Raw genomic sequence first — 13,577 nt, forward strand, 5'->3', positions numbered from 1 at the left:
GCCGGCCCGACAGTGGGCCCATGGCTCAGACTGCTCCCCCCCCTGTCTCAGGCCCTCTAGCCCAGCCTCACTCCACAGGACCCTGGACCCTCCTAACCCAGCCCAGCTCTGAGCTCACCTGGGGGGAAGTTGATGTCTGTCGCCCATCATTAATATCACTGTTAATTATCACCTCTGGGTTGAAGGCTTTATTTAGTGCTGATTTGCTCACTGAGGATGACTTCATGTGTTGCTGCTAAGTTAGTGAATTCTCTCACCCAAGGTGACTTTATGGACTGTGAGAGTGTCGTTACGGAGCGGTAGTTAAGCCGTGCTTTCTCATTCCTCCGTGTCATTCGCCAGTCTGATGCCTGTCTCTTTTCCCACAGGTCTCCCAATGGTGCCTCTGGTGCCCACACAGACTGGCACTGAGGTGTACAGACACAGGGAGGGGGCAGACATGCCCACAGAGTCTGCCCACGGTATGCCCATGGCACCTGTCCACACCTGCCTCTGAGAAACAGACCGAGCAACTGCAGCTACTCAACCAGAGAGGAGAGGACAGCTGTGTGACCAAAACATAAACACGCGCTCACTGACACACACACACACACATGTATGCACGCACGCACGCACGCATGCACACACCCACACACAGACACACAGACACACAGACACACACACACACACACACACACACACACGCGCGCGCTCTCCCAAGCATACTGCACGTGTTCAAACACAGTTAACCATGAGGTGGAGCATGGCCTTGCGACCTCCAGTCTGTACTACGTGAACAGAACTTAAAAGACACCATTACCCCAGAATGGACTTTGACTCAATCAACCCAAATACGCTGCCTTTTGCAAAATGCACACAGGGAATATGATGTATGTGTCCAATTAATCATTGATCAGGAAAAGGTTCTTCTTTGTTCAGCATTCACCAACCATTGAAATCAAAGCAATAAAGAGCACAGCTCAATGGTGTCTTCTGTCTTCGTGAGATGATTGCAGAGTTGGGTAAGGAGCTGTGTTGGCAGGTTAATGACAATCGTGATGTGGCAGTGATAAGAACAATACAACAGGATCAAAGTCCATGCAGATATTAGGGTCATTCAGTACTGTAAAACCTATTAAGTTACTCATTGAAAAGCAAGCAAATGTCAATAAATGAATCTGTTATCTGGTCTGTTTTATTTGATTTTGAATCACTGTAGGCTCGTTGTGAAAGTGTAGGCTCTCCCTGGTCACGGGTCACTGGTACCAAAAGCAAAAGCAAAGCAATCACTGTAGTATGTCTGAAATATCAGCAGAGGGCGCCCACAGCCTGTTCACAAAATCTGACTTCATTCTCTTTTCTGTGGAACACTCAAGGCGAGCCCTTTCAGACTAACAATACAAACTCTTGTCAAGTAATGCAGCTCATCTATTGTCCAGGTTCAGATGGGAGTAAAGGCTATAGATTATGTGGAAATGGAAAGCAATCAAGAGAATTACCAATCCTCTCTGAATGAGAACTACGTAGTCTATGTTTGAGTGTTGGTTTGTTACTTACCTTACTAGGAATGAGTGTCCCATGGCTTGCGTGTCTGAGGCCTTGACTTCCACCCTGCGCCCATCCCCCTCTCCTCTCCCCTCCTCTCTACCTGGGGTGGGGCTGCAGGTCAGAGAGGCCAGTTAAAGTTAATGAGCGCGGTGGCCTGGTCAGACGGATGAGGGGGAGCACACAGAAAAGGGGCTCGGAAGAGCTACTATGACTCATCAGAAGCAAGGGGAACAGTTGAGGGGAGGTGTGGGGGCTCCCTAATGAATGGCTCGTTCCCTAACCACCACTGTGTGTTTATTTTCAAAGCCAAACTACCAAATCAATACAGAATTAGAGCGTAGAATATATCCCCTATGTCTCTCTGAGGGCGATGGCAAGCGTTACAACAGCAGGGGACATAATGTAAACAGATCTTTATTAGTAGTTAACCCCTCTGTTCAAAAGACTGAGACCTTTTACCTCTTTAAAGACGTACACACGGAGACACACTCATACAGGAGTTACTATTAGAAGTATTAATGGCGTTTACATTTCTGTGACAGAATACATGGTTTGTCTGTACTCTTGTCAGCCACCGTAGTTCAGCATGATTCATATCAATAATAAACCGTTGGTTTGTTGATGGAGCAGCCAGAGAGGAGAACAGGCTAAGCACTGCAGAGGACAGCTTTCCTGTATCTATAGCGACTGTAGGGGCACATTGTGAGTGCTGCTGCAAATCACAGTTAAGACATGTTGCATTAAAGCAAATCATATTCTTACAGTGGATGAAGACACAAAGCCTTTAAAAAAAACATACCACTTATTACAGTAAAAAGACTATTGGACTAAGACCAGGGCCTTAACGGTGTAAACGAACATTTCAAAACAAGTCAAGACGTCAGCTCAGATGTAGTGTCGAGTAGCCATACCTCCAAATCACGTTCTCACGCCGCTTTTGGAGGTCTGGAGAATTTTAGATTAGCTGTTCTGGCTTGGAATGAACTGGACGGAGCGATGGGAGAATGTGCTCGCAATTTCATTGGATATTACATTCCAAGAACCCTCCCCCCACATGCACGTATAGATTGGTTGCTTGTTGTTATGTGCGTTGTGTTTTCCGACCGGGTAGGACTATTACCTATTGAGTAGTTGCCTATGCTAGCTTGCAACATTGAAGAAAAACTGAAGGAAAAGCTGAATTCAGTTTTTTTGGTTTTTGATTGGTTTAACGAGGTGTCACTCATTTCAAACAGGTTTCTACCCTTTTGTAGCTATTTCTTACAAAGAATTTCCCCAGGATTTCCAAACGAGTCTCAACGAGGTTAGCTCAGGTGTGAATAAAAGAAGATGGATGGCCAGTATTCTGTTTTACAAAGAAAACAGCCCTGCTTTCCTTCAAGGAAATGGCCATTGTTTCCTCCATGGCTGAACTGGGCTGCTGACTGGTGATGAAAAGCCGTTTTTCAGCATGCTGGGAGTTGTTTCACTAGAGCTGCGTTTTCTTCCAGCTGGCTTCCCGTCCTCCCCTCTTCCCTGCCCTGCAGCCTCCCTGCCCCGTGTGCTACAGCTGGGCTTTTCCACAGCACTTCAGGCCTGTCTTCAAACCCGTCCTGGACGGAAAAAACAGGGGGGATTAACGTCAGACCGCACAGCCCACGCGGCACAAACCGGGTCTTTCAGTTAGCCCAGGCCCCAGCCATCACCCTCGCTGACCCACAGCCTGCCTCTCCAGAGCCTGCCTCTCCAGCCCCTCCACAGCCAGCCCTGTGCCCTCCCACTGCTCCAGACTTGGCCCTGGCTCTCAACTTCAGGTGAAGAGATTTGGGCTGACCTGGATTCATCCTTAGTGGGGGAGAGGAAAGGATTGGGGAAACAAGAGCAGTAATTCCTGGAAAGAATGCATAACGAGCATCCCTTCTGTAAACAAACTCACACAGACTCACACACATACTCATACACACCATGTGATGTGGAAACCACATTTTGCATCCCTGGGTGTTAGGGTATTAGTACTAAGTAATAAGGTCATCCTGGTCCGCAGTGGCTCTCCCCTTGGACTCTCAGCCAGTGGTTCTGGTGAATTTCAAGGCTGAGGGAGGAAGTTACTCACATCCCTTACAGTGATGATGATACCTTTCAGAGCAGCGCTAGAGACAGAGCAGTCCATCCGCTCTCTTACTCACTTACTCTGACTGTAAAACAGACTATTAAACATGGCCCATGAGACAAACCTTAATAGGCCCCCTCTCATACTCAAGTTTCATTGTCTCTGTTCAGCAGAAGGGGGACATATCCTTCTGTTTAGCAAAGTGACATTCTTGCTGGAGTGCCATATCTGTATCCTTCCCCTCCCAGGGGCCCACTCTGACTGCGGTCTATTGATTTGTCCAGCCCAGGCAGCCTGCCAGCAGAGGAGCACAGTGATCTGTGTTAAAGTGAGCAGTCACGCTCAGCAGTCAATAGCCCAGATCCTCAGAGTCACCATACTGGAGCCTTAAGAGAGAGACGCGTATCTTGACAGAACGGCACGTGGCAGCTAGGCCAGGCAGCTCGGGCCAATCGCAATACATCAAAGCGATTGGAACCACAACAGACATTTCGGGCTGTCATCGGCCACTGCTCTGGTTCCACTTACCATAGTGTTCTGTCTGTCTGTATGCGATAGGCCAGGCATGACAGAGATCGGAGAACGGAGAACCCGGTTCCAAGGACATGTATGCACCAGATGCACTCTCCATGTCAACCCAACCCACTCAAGACCAGCTGTCTTCTCTGCTAGAAGTTTTGGAACCCGGTTTTGCCAGACTTGGCCCGTTACAGGTATTTATGGTTGCGTAATAGCTCCTTCTACTGAATCACAATCACGTCAAGGGCCTTTTTCTTTCTGGCGGGGTCGTGGATGTCATGTGACAATGAGAGTGCTGGGGGAAGCAGTGGAAAATCAGCCCACGTCACTCGTGTGACGATCCTGACCCCGACCGTCAACGTGTCGTCACCAAAAGTGGAGAATCATCTCATTCAAACGCCCACCGCTCCAGACGCTTTGCGTTTGCGGCATAAGAATAACACATGTCAGTTATTACACCATTAGGTGCACCGAAAATGACACGTTTAAGCCCCATATAACCCATAAGACGCCTTTCTAAAAATGTTGACCGGCCAAATGAAAGAGCAACATTACCATGGGTCTCATTTTCTAATCAAGTGGATGGGATGGGCAAATCCTCTACAGCCCACAATAACTGCAGTAAACACTGGCGAGTCAGTGGGAGAGGAGAACTGTAATCCCACTACAGCCGTGCAGAGACAGGGAGAGAGGGAGGGAGAGAGGGAGAGAGAGAGAGAGAGAGAGAGAGAGAGAGAGAGACAGAGATACAGACAGACTGTGGGGGAGTGAAGGTGAGACAGTCAGAATGAGGGGGAGAGAGAAAAAAATGCTGCGGAAATTCTGAGGGAGAGACAGAAAGACAAAGAAAAAACGAAAAGAAGGAGAAAGGAGAGAAAGACAGAAAGGGAGTAAGAAGCGCAAAGGATGCAAAAAGGAGGAGAGAAAGGGTGGGTCAACTATTGGCAGCCACGAGGCGACCAAAAAAACACCAGAAACCAAGATGAGGTATCAAAGGAGTTGGCTGGTGTCTCTCTGCGCTTCTCTGGCGCCTCGGAGGGCAGGGAGTTGAGCTCACAGACACAGCACTTCAAACACTAAGCTGGTGGGGCAGGACCCACCACCACTGCTTGCTCCTATTAACACACAGCTGGGCTCCCATTGCTCCCAGTGCTGCAAAACTAGCCCTCCAGCCCACCATCCTGCTCAGTGACATTCACTCCACTGACATTCTGTTCTCTGCACTCTACACTTACTCCCTTTACTGCTGGTACAAACATTCAGTACATTTTAATTGTTATTGTATTTAATGACCCTGGTGCTCGCCTTCCCGGGTGGCAAAGGGAACTGCCCCTCCCTACTTGCAAGCAATGGTCAGCCCCCAATCCCCTGCCTGGTCACTCCGCTCTTCTACCTCGGCTGGCCGCCTGGCACTGCCGCCTCTACGTGGATGCAGCAGCCGCGCTACTCGGTCACGGCTTTTCACTGTCCTGGCGCCCCGCTGGTGGAACGAGCTTCCCACTGCTGTCATGACTGCAGAGTCACCATCAATCTTCAATCTCATAGATTGAAGACCCATCTCTTCAGGTTACATCTTACCGGTCCCTCCTAAAGACCTCTTCACCCCCCACTACCCCCCTGTACAAAAAAATAAATCTTTCTTCTAGCATTGTGACTGCCTATGGCCCCTGGTCAGAGCATTGGTTACTTTATCTTATGATGACTGATGGATAGATGATTCACTTACTTAAACAAATGTATTTGTTGTAAGTCGCTTTGGATAAAGGCGTCTGCTAAATGCCACAAATGTAAAATGTAAATATAATGTTATTACTGTTGATGTTTATATTGTATCTATTATCCTTGTTACATTCTATTGATGTTGTGGAGCTGCTCTGTCTCAGACATTTCGTTGAGTTGTATACTTGTACTCAATGTAATGACATATAAACAAGCCTTTGACTTTGACATTGCCCACAATCAGGGGGTTTCCACATTGGCATTTCACCCTCATAAACCCTGCCCCCCTGATGAGTGGGTCTAACTATCAAAGTATGGTGAGAATTACCCCTCTGATGACATGGTTTCTAAGCATCTGGTTCTGTTTGACACGTATAGGTCATTCATTATTGCTACGGTAGTTGCACTTTTCTTTACCAGTACTGACGAGCCTTGGTCTTGCTCTTCTCAGCAACTGGGACTTTTTAGGCTGCAAAATCAGCGTCATTCCACTTAAATCTGGATCGGAGGGAAATTCTGAATGAGTCGAAAAGACAACTTGGCATATTACAGATGAGTCATCCATATTCATGATGCCAGTTAACACTACTTTGTAGCCAGAGGGGACAGAGAGAGAGAGAGAGGGAGAGAGAGAGAGAGAGGGAGAGAGAGAGAGAGAGAGAGAGAGAGGGAGAGATGGAGAGAGAGAGAGAAAAAGAGAGAGAGAGAGAGAAAGAGAGAGAGAGAGATGGAGAGAGAGAGAGAACACCACCTTCTCTCAGGCCAGTGAGGTCGGGAGCAGTCCTCCGTCATCCAGATGTTTTTATTGCTCTCTCAGGTAGCTCTAACCGACAGCAGTCTCCTCTGTGTTATGGATTTATGACAGGAAACCAGCCTGCCTAAATATAGCCGTGGAAAGGGCCTCTCTCGCCGTGCCCTGAATTTCAATCAGGGACTCTTTTAATGAGCGATGGCCGCAGATCCGATTTAGCAGGCGACTGTGGGCAAATTGATCTAGTTTTAAAACAGAAATAGAAAAATGAAGGTGTGTGAATTTGTCTCAAAGCCACAGTAATTAGCGTGACATGAGCATTAGGGAAGAGCTGTCAGTCGTCTCTGAATCATCTTGTCTCTCCTCAGTTAACGCACCGAGACAGTGACATTAGAATGCCCCTCATGCCTGACTGAGAATAGCGACAGCCACCGCCACAAAAAGTCGCCGTAATTGTATTTATATTGGGGGGGACTAAATGTCACTGCCGTACCATGAGAGATCAGAGGTTAGCGGCTAAATGATGTATGATCACGATAGATGATAGTGTCAGTAATAGTAATAGTCTACTCCGTCTTCCTGTGTGTATTCACCCCCTGCTTCAGTCAGGGAGGTGACATTTAAGGAGAAGGTGGATGGACTTGCCGTGGTGAGGCGTTGCAGCTCCTCGGGTCGTGACGTTGTTTCGGAGAGGCGGTAATTAAACAGCAGACAATAGAGAATGAAGATTGAAAGCTGCGTCCCCAGATGCCTGAGTCGACCGTCCCCCACTAAACAGGCTTTGTTGGAATCTCGATAAAAAATCAGAGGGGGGGGGGGATTTTATTTTCTCCTGGTGTAATCGCAGCCAAAATCTTTATTAAAAGTCAAGCCACAATAAAACAAAAGGCCTTAGTTTGTAGGCATTAGACGGTTCCGCTGAAAGGGGTTTTTGACCGGTCATTAACCGCAGAATGAATGGGATCCAGTGTATAGTGAATAACAGGCAGTTGGAAATGAGCCGGATGAACCGATTTATCATCCTGACCAGGACAATGTGGTTGGAAAAGGGAGGATCAGCCTGAGGCTCGGCCCCCTCTGTGGAAGCACCAGCTCATTAATACACTTCTCGGGGTCTCTGGGAGAGAGGAATCAGGGAGGGGAACCCCCTTTCTCCCCCTATTTAGTGCCCCTTTGTCCTCTTTTAGACCCCACCTCCATAGCTGGGCATCTCTCATGATGAGTCTGTGATGCCTCAGAGGGCACCAAGGGGCATCTATTGTGGTATTCACAGTCACAACTGCTTTTACGTCACTGCTTTGCCTCGGCTGAAGACCGCTGCTGGATTCTGCATTCCGGCCTGGAGGATGCCATTGTTTGCCTGGGGGAATTCGGAGCCGCAGAGCGTCGTAGTAGAGTCCAAACTGGGACTGGGAGAGGTGACTTTGGGACATGGGGGCCAGGCAGCTGTGTTTGATCGGACAGGGCAGGGATGTGTGTTCAGCCTTGTTTACACACCGACATATCCACAATGCGCGGGTTTATCCTGCCTATTTATCCTACGTATGAATGCATGACACTGTGAGCGCTGCAATTGCATCATCATCATCATCATCATCATCATCTCCATAAGGCAGGCGGGGTTGTCTCCAGATAGGATGGCCAGTCTGTTGGGATGATGGTGGCATCCCATGATTTTATTTCACTCATTCACTCATGGGCAGCCTCCATCTTTAGGTCCCAGTGTGTATCAGACTGTACAATGAAAGAGTGGAGATGAGGATAGCATGCATCACCTGGCCCTCCTATCATATCTCTGTACTTATGGGTCTCCAGATGCACTTTAATAACTCGGTCTACTGTGTGTGTGTGGAATAAAGCTCTGCAGAGAGGGGAAAAGCTCTCTCAGACCAATTAATCTCCAACATACACGCGCAAACGCACACACACACGCGCGCACACACACACACACACACACACACACACACTTCTGTGGACAGGCTCTAAGGTTGTGATAGATGCAGTGTAGCTGAGGGAGGCTAGATGAGGCTAGATGAGGGGCAATAGACTCTTGGCAGCCACGGCAGTGTGTGTGTGTGTGTGGGGGGGGGGGCTCAGTGCACCTGACCACATACAGAGACTCCAGAGGGACAAACCCACAAAGGTTCAGCTCTCCCCCCTCACAGCAGGCCTGCGTCCACACACAGCACAGGGTTTTTCCACTCAAGGAAAGCACACTGTGGCAGGCACTGTACTACAGTATACGCTATATGGACAAGTCACAGGAAAGGAAAGGTTGGCTTTTCTGTATGGGATATAGAGCAGAAGTGCCCTTTAGTACGTAAAGTCTTCCAATGCGTACATCTCTTTCCTCCAAATCAATGAAACATGAATATTTACGTCAAGCTTACACAGGCATTCCGTTCAGGTCACTGCCCCTGAGCTTTTAATGTTAAATATGGCAGAATATTAAAGTGGTGTGGGTTGGGCTCATAAGGAATACAGCTGGACACCAGACGTGGAGTCAAACTGGGAGTCAGGTGGGGGCTTTTCCTCACAGTTTGAATCAGAAGTCGTACAGTTGTAGTCAGTGGAAAGGAGAATGTTGTTTTTGTTGTTTTATAGATTGTATGTGGTAAACGGCATACATATGAGCGTTACAAAACATTCATACAACATTCAAAATGGGTACGTTCAACCCATATTAAGGTGTTTTTCTAGGTTCTGATATAACATCAGTGTGTAACCACTTCTCACCGACGCTACCTGACCATCTCTGACGTCCACAGCACCGCCCTGTTGGTCAACCATCTCCTGGTCAACCTCAGACCCTGGCATACAACCCTCTCTTGACCCAGACACAGCCAACGTAGAGAGGCTTCATTTAGCCAAACGGCTGCCCACTTTTGCCCATCTTTCACCACCTGCCTGTGCCAACACAAGAGGGTCACATCTGGCTCGGAGCAGCTCACAAGGGAGGCAATCTGAGCCTAAAAAGCGAAGAGCCTCGAGTGAAACCTGGGGTCAGTGCAGTGCCTCCACTACTAACATGTCTCCTCTCCTCTGATTCCTAATACTGTACGATCCAGTGAAGAGTCATCCAACCAGGGAGGGTTCCAAAATGTGACAGTTTGGGGGAAGCATCCTGGCCAGTGAAAGCATGTGATTTTCCTATTTGGTTTTGGCCTCGAAATTTGTGTGTGTAATTTCCTTTGTTTGGCCTATATAGAGAGATATTTGACCCATTTTTGACCATGTATTTCTGACAGCTTTACAGGACAGGCAATGATTCAGATATGAAACAAAATAGTGAATCAATGTAATTTGCTCTTGTTGTTAACAGACCACACAAGCATACTGCACAAGCATTATTCAACAAAATGTCTCTTTGGCAAATAACGAGTATAAAAGAACAAATCATCTAGAGGGGATGCATCATTCACGTCTTTTTACCGTCCTATAGTAGACTGTGTGCCAGAGTCACCGCTGAGATTCATCTGTTAGGAGAGAGGGATGGGATACGGGCCTACGATACAATAGAGTTACGCCTGGACACAGACACCAGACGTCTGAGATACCATGTGCCAGATCCACCAATACATAAGTCATTGTCTCACTTCTGAGAGGAGTTAATCACCAGAGAGCAAAATAGAGAAAGGGAGGTGAGCTGAGTAAATCAAGGCTGCTTTGCGGACCAAATAGGGAGGGTGTGAGGAAGAGAGAGTGGAAAAGAGAGAGGAGGGAAGAGAAGGGGATAGAGAGAGGCACAGAGGGGGCTAAAATGGAGACGGGAAAAATATGGATAAATGTGTGACACAAAAACTCACACACATATACACACACACGCACGCACGCATGCACGCACGCACGCGCACGCGCACACGCACACGCACACACACACACACACACACACACACACACACATTAGATGAGGAACAGAATGCTCTGCTCTTGGTCTCTTCACCAATAACAGTGATTCTGTTTTGTCTGTCTGTCTGTCTGACTGAAGACATGGGTTCCAGGAACACTCTCTCTCTCTCTCTCTCTCTCTCTCTCTCACACACACACACACACACACACACACACACACACACACACACACACACACACACACACACACACTAGATGAGGAACATAACGCTCTGCTCTCGGTCTCTTTACCAGTAGCAGCGGTTCTGTTTTGCCTGTCTGTCTGTCTGACTGACTGAAGGCTTGGGTTCCAGGAACACTGTTGGCTGGAGCATCAGGAGCCACCGGTCCCTGTTCTGTTGACGCACGTCAGCTCCCCGCTGTGACGGCACCGCACTCGAGTCAGCCGCCGGTTTTTCTCTCCTCAGAAAAGATGAAATGAATCAACACTGGCTTGCCACTACTACTCTTCAGCGGCTACAGGAGACAACCACTGCCATGATCAGCAAGTACACTCAGACGTCAAACATTAACCACCAACCCTAAACATAATTTATGGTTTTAAAGAGACACAAGGGTTTCTTCACCTCCCCCTCAAACGTAAGTTGTCTTAGGCTGATTTGATATATAATAATGCACTCTAAAACAAATAAAGCAATCCACCACTTTCATGACTGGTGATTGTACTGTAAATTATAGTCTGGGAAAAATAGAAAAACCTTCAGTTTGTGTTTTATTATCCCATTATACCATAATAGCATACATAGTGGAAACTGGTAACAAAAAACAGTGCACATCTTAAATGCAATCCAGATTTATTTTGAAGAGCAATTGGGAAAACACTCCTTTGAAACAAAAAGTCATAATTGTCCACACGATAATCAAACATAATTGCACAGACAAAGGTAAACATGACAAAACTTCATCACAACTCCTAGACCGTGATGAAAAGATCTGTCTCAGTGAGCGAGCCCTCAGTGAGGAGCTGACGTTGGAGGTTAGAACCACAGGGACAACATCCAAGCCCCAGTGTGCTTGTCGTGGCCCTGGGACATGTACGTATGTGGTTCAGTAAGAGAGACACATACTGTAGCGGGAACTCCCTCCCCCTGGAGCGAGACAGAGAGTGGTCTCTCCCACATCACCCATCGCCCAGCTGCTCCAGACCCCAGAGACAAGGCCTCCAGCGGGACCTGGAAAACACATCTCACACCCAGCCTGGAATCTCCCGTCTGGGAACACAACCTTTCCCAGAGCCCCAGCCCCAGCTCCATCTCCTCAGAGCAGGAGGGGGACCTTCCAAGGCCTGAGAGGGGATTTTCAGAGCCTGATATAACACATCCATCACAGGGCTGACTAAAATACCAAGGGTGGGGGCACCGGGGCAGCAATGCCCAGACTGATTGACATTTGTGTTGGCATGAATACTCTGAGTGCCCACACCATGCAGGCAGCGTCACAGAGGCCTCAGTGAGTGAGTAACATGGGAAAACAAAGTGGCCTGGCTGCTCCCATTCTGAAGGCGATTAGCGTCAGGCCTTCGTCAACTGATAAGACCGGCTTCCCATGAGAGGCTACAGTATGTTCACGACACGACCATGCTGAGCCGCAACATCAGTCATGCTACAGCGAGGGAAGTATGACGCGAAAACACCCAGCCTTTACTCTCACTTTACTCTCTCTGTTAGTGTCACAGGAGCAGTGACTGACGTGAAGCGTACCGTAAACATCGGTTCCAGGGTAAAGACAGACGCTAGTAAACATATGACATGATTTTTTAAAAGCTCTGCTGAGAGAGTCCAAAAACCACTTTGACAACACATTGGAGTGGAAATGTATTCTTAAGCGCACATAAAATATTATGAATAAGAGTTATGACTGGACAAGCTGAGTTTGACCATGCAGACATGATTCATACTGTACTGCAGCTGGGCGATGAAGCATGAAGGAGTATTGTCATGTACTCTGAGACTAAGACTCTGACAAACATATACACCTTCCCTGCTTGCACTCAACCAACATTGGCACTCGGTAATGAGCTGACTATATCATACCACGAGAAATATAAACAACAATAAACTGTGCATCCATGAGCCACATGTTCTGTTTAACTTCGGAACAAAGTCTGGATTTTAGCCTCTATATGACAGTTCACATGGGGTGAATTCAATGTAACCTTGAATGGCAAATCAATGAGATTCTCGTTGACTGGGATGGCAGCAACCTTTATACAGTAGACAAAGGCATGTCTCATAGCAGAGGTTTATACTGTATGCCTGGAGGCCTGACGGGACTCCACACTCTCTAAGGCAAGATGGATGTCTGGGAAAAGGGAGCCACAGCACCTCCCAACCCACATTCAATCGACCATGACAATGGAATGACAGGCAACCCTTCTCTCAGCGGTTGAGGTCTCTCACCTCACAGTGTAACAGCCCATATCTGGAGAGGAAAACATGAGGAAGGATTTTACGATGAGATCTGAGAGAGGAACATGTCCTCTTGGCCAATACCAGAGGATTAGAGCATCATAAGGGTTGCATCAGTGTCTTAGCCTGTCTGTTACATAAGGAAATGTAAACCTGATTATTTCAAACTTTTACTTTCCTGGTGTGAGGGAGGCAACATGTCAGTCTGGGAGGTTTATTGAGTGATGGCAGTGCTATAAGTTTGAGGTTAGCGGTTACAGGGAAGGGGGTTTCTTATTCTCAGAAGGGGGAGATATCAGGGGGCTCAGTAATTTTCCCCAAAGGTCATACCTGGTGGAGGCGTACTGTCCTGTAGCTCTTCATTTGAACCGCGGTCGTCTTTAGCTCCTAGATGAAGCCTGACAGAGACAGAGGGTGCCGGGTGGGGGGGGGGATTTATTACCAATCCGTCGTGATCCAACTCATATTATACTCTGCATGACAGCTCTGAGGGGCCCACCTCAGCCAGCGTTAGCATGCGAGAGATACTGTCGTAGTTACATAAGGTAAAGGGGAAAAACACCACTGTATTTAACCCATGACAACATACCAGATGAACACCTGGAAAAGTTCAATTTGTCATGTTCAATGACACGAGCACAGCCATGCTTATACA

At 47.7% G+C, this 13,577-nt stretch overlaps 2 protein-coding genes across 2 annotated transcripts in view; one reads left to right on the forward strand and one right to left on the reverse strand.

The window, feature by feature from the left end:
• hnf4b (hepatic nuclear factor 4, beta) overlaps positions 1 to 496 on the forward strand; it is a gene marked incomplete at both ends in the record, with an annotated part of 9,362 nt that extends 8,866 nt beyond the window's left edge. Inside the window, one exon of the mRNA XM_083690864.1 lies at positions 369 to 496. Coding sequence (XP_083546990.1) covers positions 369 to 496 — 128 coding nt within the window. The remainder of the gene's footprint in view (positions 1 to 368) is intronic.
• The window catches only part of ap1g1 (adaptor related protein complex 1 subunit gamma 1), a 142,045-nt gene that overhangs the window by 11,327 nt on the left and 117,141 nt on the right, over positions 1 to 13,577 (reverse strand). The gene's annotated exons all lie outside the window — the stretch shown is intronic.

The sequence above is a fragment of the Argentina silus genome, assembly GCF_951799395.1.
Source record: "Argentina silus genome assembly, chromosome: 19".
NCBI classification, from domain to species: domain Eukaryota; kingdom Metazoa; phylum Chordata; class Actinopteri; order Argentiniformes; family Argentinidae; genus Argentina; species Argentina silus.